This window comes from Ceratotherium simum, chromosome 9 (assembly GCF_057802395.1).
Source record: "Ceratotherium simum simum isolate JZ-2026a chromosome 9, ASM5780239v1, whole genome shotgun sequence".
Lineage (NCBI taxonomy): Eukaryota > Metazoa > Chordata > Mammalia > Perissodactyla > Rhinocerotidae > Ceratotherium > Ceratotherium simum.
The window spans coordinates 75,972,408-75,987,070 of record NC_141908.1 but is presented as its reverse complement, the minus strand read 5'-3'; the positions used below and the strand labels follow the sequence as shown (position 1 = coordinate 75,987,070).

General features: G+C 35.1%; 1 protein-coding gene across 6 annotated transcripts in view; it reads left to right on the top strand.

The window, feature by feature from the left end:
• The window catches only part of TYW5 (tRNA-yW synthesizing protein 5), a 24,408-nt gene extending 9,803 nt beyond the window's left edge, over positions 1-14,605 (top strand). Inside the window, exons 3-9 of one of the 6 annotated variants that reach the window (XR_015553249.1) lie at positions 51-120; positions 2,785-2,829; positions 3,653-3,790; positions 5,794-5,881; positions 6,272-6,388; positions 10,801-13,695; positions 14,269-14,605. Coding sequence is in view for 4 of the 6 variants with exons in the window: in XM_087435555.1 (XP_087291681.1) it covers positions 51-120; positions 2,785-2,829; positions 3,653-3,790; positions 5,794-5,881; positions 6,272-6,388; positions 10,801-11,057 (715 nt within the window). In the remaining 2 variants the exon portion in view is untranslated. Of the gene's footprint in view, positions 1-50; positions 121-2,784; positions 2,830-3,652; positions 3,791-5,793; positions 5,882-6,271; positions 6,389-10,800; positions 14,099-14,207 lie in introns of those variants that run through there. The other 5 variants (XR_015553248.1, XM_087435555.1, XM_087435554.1 and 2 more) reach the window with 5 other exon arrangements.
• Positions 14,606-14,663: the final 58 nt, after the last annotated feature.

The following is a 14,663-nucleotide window of genomic DNA, read 5'->3' as shown; positions in this document are numbered from 1 at the left end:
TAGTTGATTTATTATTATTAAGTCTAAGGATTCTTTTGTGTTTATTTTAGAACATTACCTTTTGACAAGTTGGTTCAGAGAGCAGCTGAAGAAAAGCATGAAGAATTCTTTATTTCAGAGGTAATTGATTTTAACATATTTTCTTTAGAAAGTATTAATATCTATTTCAGATGGATTTTCTTGTAAAAGAACATTGGATATCAAGAGCTGTAGCCTTCTCCAATAGCTATTCTTAAGGTTTGGTTGTATATGCCATAGATCCTAGCTCTATTTATTAGATCTCAAACTTTGGCCAAATTATTTTTCTGTGTCTCTGTCTACTCATCTATAAAGTAGGATTAATAACAGTACCTATTTTATAAGATTTTTCTAACAGTTAGCTAAATAAAGTCTGTAGAGTACTTAGCACAGTGCCTGACATAGTAGAAACTGCTTACTAAATGTTAGCTGTTAACATCACTTCCTTTGAAACTCTGTTGATCTGATATGCCAAGTTCAAATGCTAATGGAGAACTTTATTTTCTTATCTTATTGACTAATAGAGGATTTCTATATTTATTATTGTTAGTTATTATCAATGTGATTTCTGTTGTGTGTATTTGCTATGACATTTCAGGATTAAATACAGAAGAATTCTACTTATTTACATTATAATCTAGCTTTAAATAATTCAATTTAAATATCTTGAGATAAGGTGTTGAGGCTTATACATTTTTAAAAAATACATTTAAAATAAATTCACTGTGTTATCTCAGAAGCACATTTCAAAAATAAACTGCTTTTTGAGCTTTGAGTGAAGCTGTTGTCTGCATTTGAGCCAGTGGGCTGGTGGTCATTTTGACTGTAAAAGGCGGTACGTTTTCACACTTCTCTCCTCAGGTAATGGTTACACTAGATTACCGCCAGGATCCCTACAAACTCTGCAGGTCTGTGATTCTATAGTATGACTGGAATTGTCTACTAAAACTGATTTCATTAGCTGTTCCTGACGGATGTTTTTTAATTTTATAGCCACGCTTTAACACGTATGTTCAGTTGTCCTTTGGTACTTTCCTGTCCAAGGGTAATGAGCCGCACAGATTTAAATAGCTATGAAATGTCAAGTGCAGTAAAAGAAATAAAGAGACAGGACAAAGGAGTAAAGTCTAAAAATTATGGAAAGTATGGAAATAAGATGACTGTGGTCTGTCAGTTTGGTCCTCCATGAATCAGATCCTGAGATGGAATTAGGAGTGCAAAAGGCTGACTGGGGAGTAATACCTGTCAAAGGAATGGGGAGGATTGGGTAGGGGAAGCCATCAGACGGCAAGGCAGATCTGACAGAGTCTCTGCCAGCGCAGCGTGGAACTCTTGAGCAAAGACGGCCTGTTAGAGGAGTCCTGTGTTGGGTAGCAATGTCCAGGCCTTTTGCCATCTTGCTCAGACATTGGTTGAGGCTACTCCAAGAAGAGCATGACCTTGGTTCAAAGGCTGAGGTGGACCTGAAGCAGTTAACAGCTGGCAGCTGGAAGTTAATCTCACTCCTTGCAACTAAGCAATGAATCCTTTCTTGACAGGGTCTGAACAGTGCATTTCTGTATCTGCCGCATGAATTTATTTTTGAAATCCTGAAACATTACAACTGGTAGAAAACTCTTAGAATTTTTAGGAACATATTTTGAAACCTGTTTAGCCAGTAATAAATTTATAGAACTTATCTGATATACTACTAGCTAAAAATATAAAAACAGTGAATCTAAGAGTTTAGTTAAATTTATGATCGTAGATTTATGTTGTTAAGGTAAATAAGATATATTTTGAAGTTTGTGTTATAATAGTCAATGTAGATATAAAAGAGGCAGAATTCTTGAGTTGGATTGTCCCTGTGCTTGACCTGGTATATCTCAATTCTCTAATTCTTCTAGGAAATGCAGGCAACAGTAATGTTTTATAATTCAAACAGTTCCCTATTGTAGCTACTCAGTGAAGTATAATTGACAAGTTTTTAAAATATCAACTTAAATTTACTACCATGAAATGAGAATTTTTATGATCAGGGATAGGCGTAGCTTGATAAAATGCAGTGTTCTAGATTTTTTTTTAATTTATTATTAAAAGTATATTTTGGGGCCAGCCCAGTGGCATATTGGTTGGGTTTGCATGCTCCACTTCGGTGGCCTGGTGTTTGCAGGTTCGGATCCTGGGTGCAGACATACACACCACTTATCAAGTCATGCTGTGGCAGGCGTCCCACATATGAAGTGGAGGAAGATGGGCACAGATGTTAGCCCAGGGCCAGTCTTCCCCAGCAAAGAGAGGAGGATTGGCAACAGATGTTAGCTCAGGGCTAATCTTCCTCACCAAAAAAAGAAAAAGTATATTTTATTTATCTCCTATTCTACATTTGTCTTGTATTAAAGAAGTTTATTGTTGGCCCTCAACAATACCTTGAGATCATGTGTGCAATACAAATGGGAATTCTTTTAAGTCTTAAAACACTGTTGAGAGTCTAAATAATTTGGAGTATAAAGTCTAAATTAAGCATTGTGGATTTATATGTGGGTGTGTGTGCTGCCTTTAGAATCTATTTTCTGTAACGTGTTGTGGACCCAGTCGTTATTACATGCAGCATATAAAGACATTTCTTCAGGTGGCCACCAGAGAGCATTAGCAGAAAGGGTAAGAAAATGGAACTTGTTCAAAAACGACTTGGCTGGGTTAGATTTTAAGACTCGTTTCCTAATGTCTTTACTTTGTAATATTTTTAAGTCAGTACTGATGTTCTTTTTCTTTGGGATGTTTAAGGATGAGAAGTACTACTTACGGTCACTTGGGGAAGACCCTAGAAAGGTAAGAATTCTGAAAGTAAAACAGTTGCTTAAAACCTAAATGGATGTGTATATTTTCACTGGCACTGTAATTTTTATACTTACTGCCTGACATATAACCTGTTATATCCTTTTCCATTCTTTTCTCAATGATTTGTGCCCTTGAATAAATAAGATTATTAAAAGTTGATTAGTTTTCAAGTAGGACCATAGAATCTTAGTGTTTAGAGTCATCTGCTCTAATCTCTACACAATTAAGAAATCCTTGCTGCTGTATATGTTACAGATGGCCATTCAGCTAATAAAATATCTAAAATAATTATAAACATTCTGAATAATTCATTATATAAGCTTTGACATGTATTCAGAGTCAAATTAATATGGCTACAGTGTTAAGGAGTGGTCCCTAAAACGATCAAGATTATATTTTTTCCCTGTATCTCACTATTTACTTCTTTACCTTCTTTTATTCTCCCTCAAACTCACAGATTTTACATAGTTGATAAAGTTCAAGTTGTTGACTCCTAAACTTAAAATAGTTAATATTCGAGTAGATGAGAGTTGTATGATTCTTGCTTAAAGTAGGAAGACCCTTTCTATTCATGAAGCATATTAAGCTTAACAGTAGTGATACTGTTGAACCTGCAGTCTCCTTACAGTCTGTTTTTCCTTCATCTGAAAGATCACGTGTTGGCTGTGGTCACAGCCTAGTGTTTTAAAGCAGTGAACAGAGTTTTGCTCCATTCCTCAATATCATGGGCTCTGAGGGCAGCCTTAGATAAAATAAGCATTATGCCAATATTGTGTTTATTATTAAAATTCTTACTATGTTTCTCTCAATGCAGGATGTTGCAGATATCAGAAAGCAGTTTCCTTTATTGGAAAGAGATATTAAGTTTCCAAAATTCTTCAAAGAGGAGCAGTTCTTTTCCAGTGTTTTTCGAATTAGCTCACCAGGATTACAACTTTGGACCCACTATGATGTATGCTACATAAATGAGAAATCTAAAGCTCTAGTAGATCTTTAGGATTTATAGATTTAATATTCACAGTTTCAACTTTCTTTAGGCTACCCTAAAGGTCTTTGACAGGTAATGTGGGAAACATAAGGTTTGAAAGCAGGTGCTCTGCAAGGCGATGACATGGGAGTGATTATTTAGCTAATGCCAGAGCCTAGTGAGTTCCTCATAGTTACATTTCTGTGTGGTCTTGTTCTTGATTTATCATCATATGTATATATACTAAGTTTTCTGAAGTGATTTTTTTTACATGTGAAAAATGGCCACCAGATGAGAGGGAAAATTGTGAAAGTGAAAAAAGTGATAAGGTTGTGATATGAAGATGTTGAAATGATACACATGATTAGATGGAACTGTTATTCAGGAGAAAGGGAGAAGCTTGTAGAAAGCCATTTCCAATTTTAAGAATCTGATGGTCTTAGGATATATGTCCTTTGAGAATGTCAACTGTCTGCTGTATTTGTTGATCCGCAAGGTGTGTAGAATATTGATCATTTATGGTATTATAATTTTATTTACTTAAATATGTGCCTATAAATATTTTAAAAACATTAAAAATCTAGTATTCTGTATGATTTGGTGTTAGGTGGAGAAATTTAGGCAGTTAAAGCAATACCTAATAGATTTCTAAAGATAAAAGAATTTTTTAGAAAGTTCTAAATCAAACTATATGAAGTTTTATAATTGTGTTTTATAATTCAGCTGAGGACCTCTTGGGAGGGTTTTAACATAGTAACTCTGTAATTAAATGAGATAGACATAAAATCTTGGCATGTTATTTTTTAAAGGTTTTACATGAATGATATGGTGAGAAAATGATATGATAACTCAGATACATTTTTAACTTTATTCTGAGTGTATTTGTGTGTGTGTGAGGAAGATCGGCCCTGAGCTAACATCTGCCAATCCTCCTCTTTTTGCTGAGGAAGACTGGCCCTGGGCTAACATCCATGCCCATCTTCCACCACTTTATATGGGATGCTGCCACAGCATGGCCTGACAAGTGGGGTGTCGGTGCGCACCCGGGATCCGAACCGGCAAGCCCCGGGCCGCTGCAGCAGAGTGCATGCACTTAACTGCTTGCGCCACCGGGCCGGCCCCCTGACTGTATTTTAAATTTTAAGTAGTATCCCTTTTATCTTGAGTTATGATGGAATATTATAAAGTTTTTCTTAAATTAAAAAGAAGTCAAAGGGATGCTAGTTATATAGTTAAGGTTTACATAAGTAAAAGTATTAGTGGTAAAAGGAGAAACATTTAGGTAGAAGTGATATGTAAATAATCACGAATGTATCTTGCTTAGTAAATATTTTAACTCCTTTGCTGAGAATTATGTAGCTCTGCCTTTTAACATTTTTCACAGTCTGTACCAACAAAGTATACCCTTGCACACACAGGAAGAGTCGATTGCTCCATTAATAAGTACATCAAGAAAATTTGCCAGGTTATAGTCCTATAGAAATAATCTAGAAATCAAGATACCTACAGCCAAAGTATGGTTGGCCTTGTGTTAAGAGTTGGGCAGTGGCTGCAGCAGCACCTGGTACTTCCCAACCCCTGACCTTGCTAAGTGCTTTCACTGCTGTCAGATGTGGCCTCACAGCGCACCTTGACACATAAGTAAAGGATAGCTGCTAACCAGGGGAGCCTCAGGTGGGGGTAACTGCCCTCACTGTCCTCATGCTGGGGCAAGGGCAGATAGTTTCCTGATGGCAGAGTTCCTGATGGCTTGCCAATCCTTCCCCTTTTAAGGCAGTGCTGCAGAAATATCTTTAATAAAGGCACAGTTGTATTTGGAATATGAAAGTTTTCATTGTTAGATTAGAATATTATTATAAGAGTTTTAGATAACGTTGAGTCAAGTCTTATTAAAGGATAAGATTTACTGTTAACTGTTCAGAATACCATTGGTTCTATTTATTTGAATTTTAGATACTGCTTATCCATAAGTTCTCATTGGTCTTCAGGTAATGGATAACTTCTTAATACAAGTGACAGGAAAAAAGCGTGTTGTGCTATTCAGTCCTCGAGATGCCCAGTATTTATATTTATCAGGTACTTTTTTTTAAGTTTATATTTCTGAAGTCTATTTTATTCAGTTACTCTTTTTGAGAAATCTCTTTATTCTCATAGAAAAAAATTTGGGGGCTTCTTTCTAATTATGATGTATTGTGTTCTCCATTGTATACATGTAATGATAGGTATATGAAGAATGAGATTTTCAGATTTTCTTAATTATATTACATAGATGTCAATGGTTGTAAATAAAGGGTAGGTCATTGAAAATTGACTGAGGTTTCAGGAGAATAGTAATTGTTCTCACAGTGTAAGCTATAGTAAGTAATTGTACACAAAAGAATAAATTTTCAAATTTATATTTGTGATTACTTTTTAAAAAATGATAACTTTGCTTATTCTATGTTATCCTTTTTTGGAACTTTTCAGGTACTAAATCAGAAGTACTGAATATAGATAACCCAGACTTAGATAAATATCCACTGTTTTCTAAGGCTAGAAGGTATGAATGTTCCCTTAAAGCTGGAGATGTATTATTCATTCCTGGTAAGATTTCTAGACATCAATAATTTGCTGTTTATAAATTCTGTACTCTGTCACTCATCCATTATATGATTTTTTAGTACAAAAGTATATTTGTTATGTGTATCCTGTCCTATACAGAATGATTTTTATACACAACTGTGTGTGTGTATTTAAAGTATGCTTAGGCAAATTCTTATAAAACTACCAGTCTTGTTTTTCAAAGGCAACCTGTAAATATAATATTATTATACTCTAAGTTATTTTATTAGATGAAAGCAAGCAAGATACTTTATATCTTGGAAAAGATTATACTTGGTTGTTCTTTAATCATTTTATTTGGTCACTATGTCACTTAAGTATTTACTAAGAAATGGTCAATATATTTCAAAGCCAAAACACATTAGAGATTTTATTAGATATCAAAATGTTATAATCTTAGCACCTATGATGTCTTTTGTGTACATTACTTTTCTAGTCTGAATTAATGTCACTAAATTTCTTTGTACAATAAATAGGCATTAGTTGTAGTTAGTAATCAATAATGTAATTAACACTGGTAATTATTATTCAGAAGTGAATACCTGAAGATTATAAAAGTCATAATTAAGATTAAAGGGATGCATTAACAAATTCTATTTATGTAAAAGCATCCCTTGAAGATATTGTGTGTTTGGTTCCAGACCATGCAAATAAAGCAAATATTGCAATAAAGTGAGTCACACAAATTTTTTGGTTTCCCAGTGCGTATAAAAGTTACGTTTATGTTATACTGTAGTCTGTTAAGTGTGCAGTAGCATTATATCTAAAAAAAAATGTACATACCTTAATTTAAAAATACTTTATCGCTAAAAAACGCTAACCATCATCTGAGCCTTCAGCGAGTCATAATCTTTTTGCTGGTGGAGGGTCTTGCCTTGATGTTGATGGCTGCTGACTGATCAGGGTGGTGGTTGCTGAAGGTGGGGTGGCTGTGGCAATTTCTTAAAATAACACAACAATGACGTTTGCTGCCTCTATTGACTCTTCCTTTCATGGACGATTTCTCTGTAGCATGTGATGCTGTTTGACAGCTTTTTACCCGCAGTAGAACTTCTTTCAAAATTGGAGTCAGCTCTCTCAAACCCTGCTGCTTTATCAAATAAGTTTATGTAATATTCTAAATCCGTTGTGGTCATTTTAACGATCTTCACGACATCTTCACCAGAAGTAGATTCCGTCTCAAGAAACTACTTTCTTTGCTCACCCATAAGAAGCAACTCCTCATCCATGAAAGTTTTATCATGAGATTGCAGCAATTCAGTCACATCTTCAGGATCCACTTCTAATTCTAGTTCTCTAGCTGTTTCCACCACATCTACAGTTACTTCCTCCTCTGAAGTCTCAAATCCCTCAAAGTCATCCATAAGGGTTGGAATTAACTTCTTCCGTACTCCTGTTAATGTTGATATTTTGACCTCTTCCCACGAATCACATATGTTCTTAATGGCATCAAGAATGGTGAATCCTTTCCAGGAGGTTTTCCATTTGCTTTGCCCAGATCCATCAGAGGAATCACTATCTATGGCAGCTATAGCCTTACGAAATGTATTTCTTAAATCATAGGACTTGAAAGTCAAAATTACTCCTTGATTCATAGGCTGCAGAATGGATGTTGTGTTAGCAGGCATGAAAACAACATTAATCTCATTGTACATCTCCATCAGAACTCTTGGGTGACCAGGTACATTGTCAATAAGCAGTAATATTTTGAAAGGAATCATTTTTTTTCTGAGCAGTATGTCTCAACAGTGGGCTTAAACTATTGCGTAAACCATGTTGTAAACAGATGTTCTGTCATCCAGACTTTGTTTTTCCATTTATAGAGCGCAGGCAGGGTAGATTTAGCATAATTCTTAATTTGCAGATTGGATTTGCAGAATGGTAAATAAGCATTGGCTTCGACTTTAAGTCACCAGCTCATTAGCCCCTAATAAGAGAGTCGGCCTGTCCTTTGAAGCCAGGCATTGACTTCTCGCTAGCTATGAAAGTCCCAGATGGCATCTTCTTCCAAAATAAAGCTGTTTCATCTACATTGAAAATGTGTTGTTTAGTGTAGCCACCTTCATGAATTATCTTAGCTAGATCTTCTCGATCACTTGCTGCAGCTTCTAATCAGCACTTGCTGCTTCCCCTTGCACTTTTGTTATGGAGACAACTTCTTAAACTTCATGAACCAACCTTAGCTAGCTTCAGCCTTTTCTTCTGCAGCTTCCTTACCTCTCGCAGCCTTCATGGAATTGAAGAGTTAGAGTCTTGCTCTGAATTAGGCTTTGGCTTAAGAGAATGTTGTGGCTGGTTTGATCTTCTATCCAGACTACTAAAACTTTCTCCATATCAGCAGTAAGGCTGTTTCACTTTCTTATCATTCGTGTGTTCACTGGAGTAGCACTTTTAATTTCCTTCAAGAACTTTTCCTTTACATTCACAGCTTGGCTAACTGCTTGGTGCAAGAGGCCTAGCTTTCGGCCTGTCTTGACTTTTGACATGTCTTCCTCACTAATTCAATCATTTCTAGCTTTTGATTCAAAGTGAGAGATGTGTGACTTTACTCTCTTAGAGGCCATTGTAGGGTTATTAATTGGCCTAATTTCAATATTGTTGTGTCTCAGGGAATAGGGAGGCCTGAGAAGAGGGAGAGAGATGGGGGAACGGCCAATTGGTGGAACAGTCAGAACACACACATTTATTGATTAAGTTCACTATCTTGTGGGCGCAGTTCATGGTGCCCCCAAACAATTATAATAGTTACATCAAAGATCACTGGTCATAGATCATAATATAATAATAATGAAAAAGTTTTAAATATTGAGAGAATTACCAAAATGTGATACACAGACACGAAGTGAGCACATGCTGTTGGAAAAATGGTGCTGCTAGACTTGCTCAACACGGGGTTGCCACAAACCTTCAATTTGTAAAAAACACAGTATCTGTGAAGCACAAGAAAGTGAGGTATGCCTGTAGTTGTATTTGCCACATCTAAATTCATATAATCATTAATACCTCTTTCCAGTGATAGAATTAAGTAAAAAAGTATTAATAAAAATATGATGCCCTCATTAGGGGCTAGATTATAAATTCCTTGAGGGCAAGGACCATGTTTTGTTAATCTTTGTATTCCCCAAGGGGCCTGATAGTGTCCTTCACATAATTGTCTACAAAAATTTGATACATTAACTTCGTATTCTTATATTCATTCATTGAAAACAACCAGCACACTAGTCTTGAAATTCACTGCCAGTATTTAAATTTTTGGTTTTTGTATGCTCAGAGTATGGTTAAGGACTATGCCATTTTCTCTTATTCTGTATACAACTTAAAGGGAAAAAAAGGAAAAAAAAAAAGCGAGAAATACTGAACATTTGCATATATTTGAAGTAAAAGCAAAAGCCCCATCTTTGGCTTTAAATTTAACAGAATGCTTAGCTTTTTTTCCCTGTTATATTGAATAAGGAAAAAAAAGATTCTGAAAGAAAGAGTAGTTAAGATTAAAACCATGTTTGAAAACTAGTTTTGCAAATCAAAATATTTTAAGCTTTTATTTTTCCTAGAGCACTCTTAGAATGAGTTTGTTTCTAAAATTTAGCATTGTGTAAATCTTCCTTTCTCCCTTTTACAAGATTAAACATTTCTTTGATGTGACTAGTATTTCATCTTTGTTATATTGCTTTAGTATTCTGTATTACCTATATTTTGAAAACGTTTAGACTCAGTTGAAAACAAAAAAGTAAACTTTCTAGTGGAAGTAAAAAATTAATTAGCTGTATAATATGATAAAGTCTACTCATCTTCACCACCACCAAAATATTTGCTCTAGTTTTATATACTTATTGTAAAGGAGCTGAAAGAAATATGAGACAATTATAATTGCATTACCAATATAAAACTGAGGCGGCTACAATGAATGCAAATTTAAGCAAGTTAGAAAACCAAATGCAGCTTGAACAGGAAGTCTTGGAGAGCAAAAGTACTGTACTGAGTCAGAAAAGGTTAAAGATACTCCTCATATAATTGAAATGTTCTGTGTACACAAAATAAACACTTTTGATGTGGTTGTGTGACTCAGGAAGTATAAACAAGTAACACAAACACAGTACCGAATTACAGAACTACGAAACAACTACAACTTTATGATGTCTTTCAAGTTAAAAGGAAAAATTGCTACTTCCAAAGGTTTCAAACGTAGGGTTGTGCTATTGACACTTTAAATTGGTTGGCAATTCATAAAAGTTAACATGATTCTTTTAAAAGCTGGGAGTGTGCTAACGAAGGGATCTAGTTACAAGAATTCTTTCTTACATTGGCTATATGCAATTCGTGATATTTCACTGACATTTTGGTTTTTTTTAAACTGTAGATTTTATTTTTAACTTGTTTTTTTAAACTTTCTCCAGCGTTATGGTTCCATAATGTAATTTCTGAAGAGTTTGGAGTGGGAGTGAATGTCTTTTGGAAGCACCTTCCGTCTGAATGCTATGATAAAACAGATACCTATGGAAACAAAGATCCTACAGCAGCATCAAGAGCTGCACAAATTCTGGACAGAGCCTTAAAAACACTGGCTGAATTACCAGAGGAATACAGGGACTTCTATGCACGGCGAATGGTCTTACACATTCAAGACAAAGCCTACAGCAGAAACTTTGAGTAAATCATGAAGTGAGTGCAATGAATATAAACTTTTAAATACAGTTCAGCTCAAATATTGGAAAAGTATAACAAGATATAAATTATTTTTTTAAAGATTCATTCTTTGTTAAAACCGAAGATAAATCAATCTCAGATTTACAGATTAAATATGAAAAGATGTTTGTGTGGTTTCTACTTAATACAGATTGTTATGGTTGAAAGAATGCTGTACTGGAACCACTCTTGAGGTTTCAGATGCAAATAACTAAAAATTCAACTTAAAATGACTTAACAATAAGAAAATGAATTCAGTCATTATGCATGAAGTCTGTTGATAGAATGGGCTTCAGTATTTGTAATCCAGTGATTCAGCAGTGTCACCAAGAACCTCTGGAGTTTTTTCTCCCGTTTTCAACTGCAGTGTTGGCATCATCCTGCGGCTGGCTACCCTCGTGGTTATGGGATGATTGCCAGTAGCAGTTGGGGCCGTGTGCATCTTCATTTACATGCAGTGGAGAAGTCAGGCTGGATTCCTGGGGTCCTCTCTTAATATGCAAAAGCTTTCCCAGAATTTGCCACCAAATCCTTGGTTCTCATTGATCTAAAGTGGCTTAGACCTGTCTATCCCCAAGCCAGTTACTGGCAGAGTATGGAATAACCCTTAGGCCAGTCAGGTCTATTGGAGCTGGAAGTAGAATCCTCTTCCTCTGAGGCATGGGGTATATATAGGGGCAGAAGACATAATTTTTAAAATTAGGATTCTGATAAGGAAAAAAGGTGGGCAGCCAACAATGTCTACTACATTAATCTTTTGAGCTTAATTTAAAACAGAGGTGCCTGGGCCCCAACTTTGTCAACTTTTTGATTTAGTATGTTTGGGTTTTGGTTTAGGTATCTGTATTTGATTGACCTCACAGGTTATTTTGATGTATAATCAGGATTGAGAACAAGTGCGTAAGATGATAGTAATTTGGATTATTAGTTTTGTGATTGGTCCAAAACATGTTTAATCTGATCCTGGTTTTTCTTGGCACCCTATGTCAGGCTTGTCCCTTTTTTCAGTTTTTGAATGTCAAAATATTCAAATCAGCTTTAATTTATACCTAATTAAAGTTTTCCCCACTAAATGCTTTTCCACTTATCCCTTTTTTTTAAAGAAAAAAATTTTTTTTCAGTAACAAATACATGAGAGATCCCAATAATGTTGTCATCCATGAATACAGTGAGCCATTGTACGTGTATGGATCTGTGCCGTTCTTTGTTTTGCACCTAGTAATTATATTGCAGTGTCATTGAAGAAAGACCAAATATATTTACTGAACACAAATGTGCCCATCTAAAGCAATATGAGTACATCAATTTGGTGCCTTCTAATTACAAAGAAAATAGGGTTCTCTATTGAAAATAATTCATCCACTTACATCCTGTGTTTGGAGTTAGATTAATTTCAGGTACAAAAAGCAAATTATAATAAATAAGAAAGGAAAAGTATATGAAAAATTATTCTGAACTTCCTAGACGTCTTTGGGAAGAGATACAGAAGTTACTTGGGTCAACAAAAGTGAAGAGTCTATCAGAAAAGGAATTGTTATATTAGCCAGATCTAATTATTAGATTTTGATCTTTGGTTGCGTCTCAGGTTAAGCAAAGAACTTCTTGAATGATTCCTTTTCCTTTGGGAAGGAAAAAAAAGACATAATCCTGTTGGTTTGAATAGTATTTATAGTCAGCTTTTTAATAAACTCTCCTTGGTTTTTCTTTTTCTTTTTTTTTAACCTGTAAGAGAATCAGTGCAAAGTATATATCCAGAGTCACATAGAAAACTTGGAAGTAACAATTGTAAAAATTGTAAAAGTAAAAATTGTAAAAATTGTAATTGAGGTTACAATTTGCCCAATGAATACTCATTTTAATTTAGTTTATTTGGGAAGCAACCAGATGACCCTAGGCTAGTTAGTAACAATCTATGAAGCTTACTTTCTTCATCTCTAAAATAGGACTAACTTGTACTTTATAGTGTTGCTGCAGTAGCACAAGGAGGTAGTTCAAGGGCGGGCATGTGGTTGGTGGCTGGTGCTAGCTTCCATTTAATTATATTCCTTTGCTGAGAGATTTAAGGTAACTCCTGTTGCCATATTAAATTATAATATCTAGAAAGGTAGAGGTGAACCCTTTAGGAACTTTTAAAATTATTTCCCTGGTCATAATTTTTAATGTTAGTGTCTATTTATTTCAAATGCAAAGTATTTTAATCTTTTCTGCCTACCTGGTTGAGACCAAATAAGATGTTTTTAATGTATAAAATATTACACAGTATGTTAGCTGCAACTTCTCAGGAATTCCAAATCTTACAATTTATTGCTAAAAGGAATTTTAGAAATCATCTAATCAATCCAGATTGCTTAAACGACAGGCTCACACAGCTGGGTGATAGAAACTGGAATTGCAGTTGTGGTGACCAGATTAGTAATTCTCCATTCTTTCTCCCTTAGATGCAGCTCATCTCAGATACTTGTGAATAGATTATATAGTTATTCTTTGGCAACAGTTTGGGGGCTTGACCTGAGAAAGAAAGGAATTTTTTCTTCTGCCAGCAAAACTTCTGTCTGCACTGCTTGCTACATAGATAAGCGATACAAAAGAAGACTAATGATGAACAGGTAGACAGCAGAGCATAATATAGAAATGGAATACTATAAAGTCAAAGAATGAGGCAGTATATGTATGTACTGGCAAGGAATTTTCCCAAGGTAATTAAATGAGAAAAAGGTTTGAAACTATGGGTATAGTATGCTGCCATTGTGTAAAACAAAGGTATGCTGTACCTAAACATTTATTTGTATATGCATAGAATTATCTCTGCAAGGATACACAAGAAACCGGTGATAGTGATTGCCTCTGAGAAGAGGTTAGACAAGTAGGTGGGTGGACTGGAATCTGTACTTGTGTATTACATGAATTTTTTTTGCCCCTTTATATATCAAAATAAATTTTAAAAATACATATGTAGATTGTAATTATTAGCTTTTCATGAATGTTAATAAAATTTGTCTTGGTTTGGAATTCTATTTATTCAGTAATTAATTTCAAACTTGTCACTTTTATGAAATATCAAAACAAGGGAAACAAAGTCAACAAGGCTTATTTTGTATGTTTCTGTCCTTTTGAACAGCAGCTATGTGAACATTTGGAAAGAACCTTAGTAATGAGGCTTTTCTCTCACTTATCCAAAGTTGCCAACAGACACGGAAGCTGAATTTAAGAAGTTGACAAAAAGAAAAAGGCAGGAAGCTGGAATGCAGGTCTGGATGGAGTTGGAACTGTGCTGCTGTGACTCTTTCCCCACTGCTAAAAAACAGATGCAGTCAAGAGAAACTAATGGAGATTGGCAACCACCCACATATCTCTGGTGTTATCTTGAAACTAATGGAGATTGGCAACCACCCCATATCTCTGGTGTTACCTTCAAGTCTTGTTTCAAGCATACAGGCCATGAGTGGTTATGTGTCTTAACACACCTAAGTTGTACTCTATTTTTTCAAGTTCCATTAAATGGGATACTGAAATGACCATCCTAAGTGACTTTGCCTGTCTCTACCACTAAGACCTGCTAGGCCTTTCTGCCTTT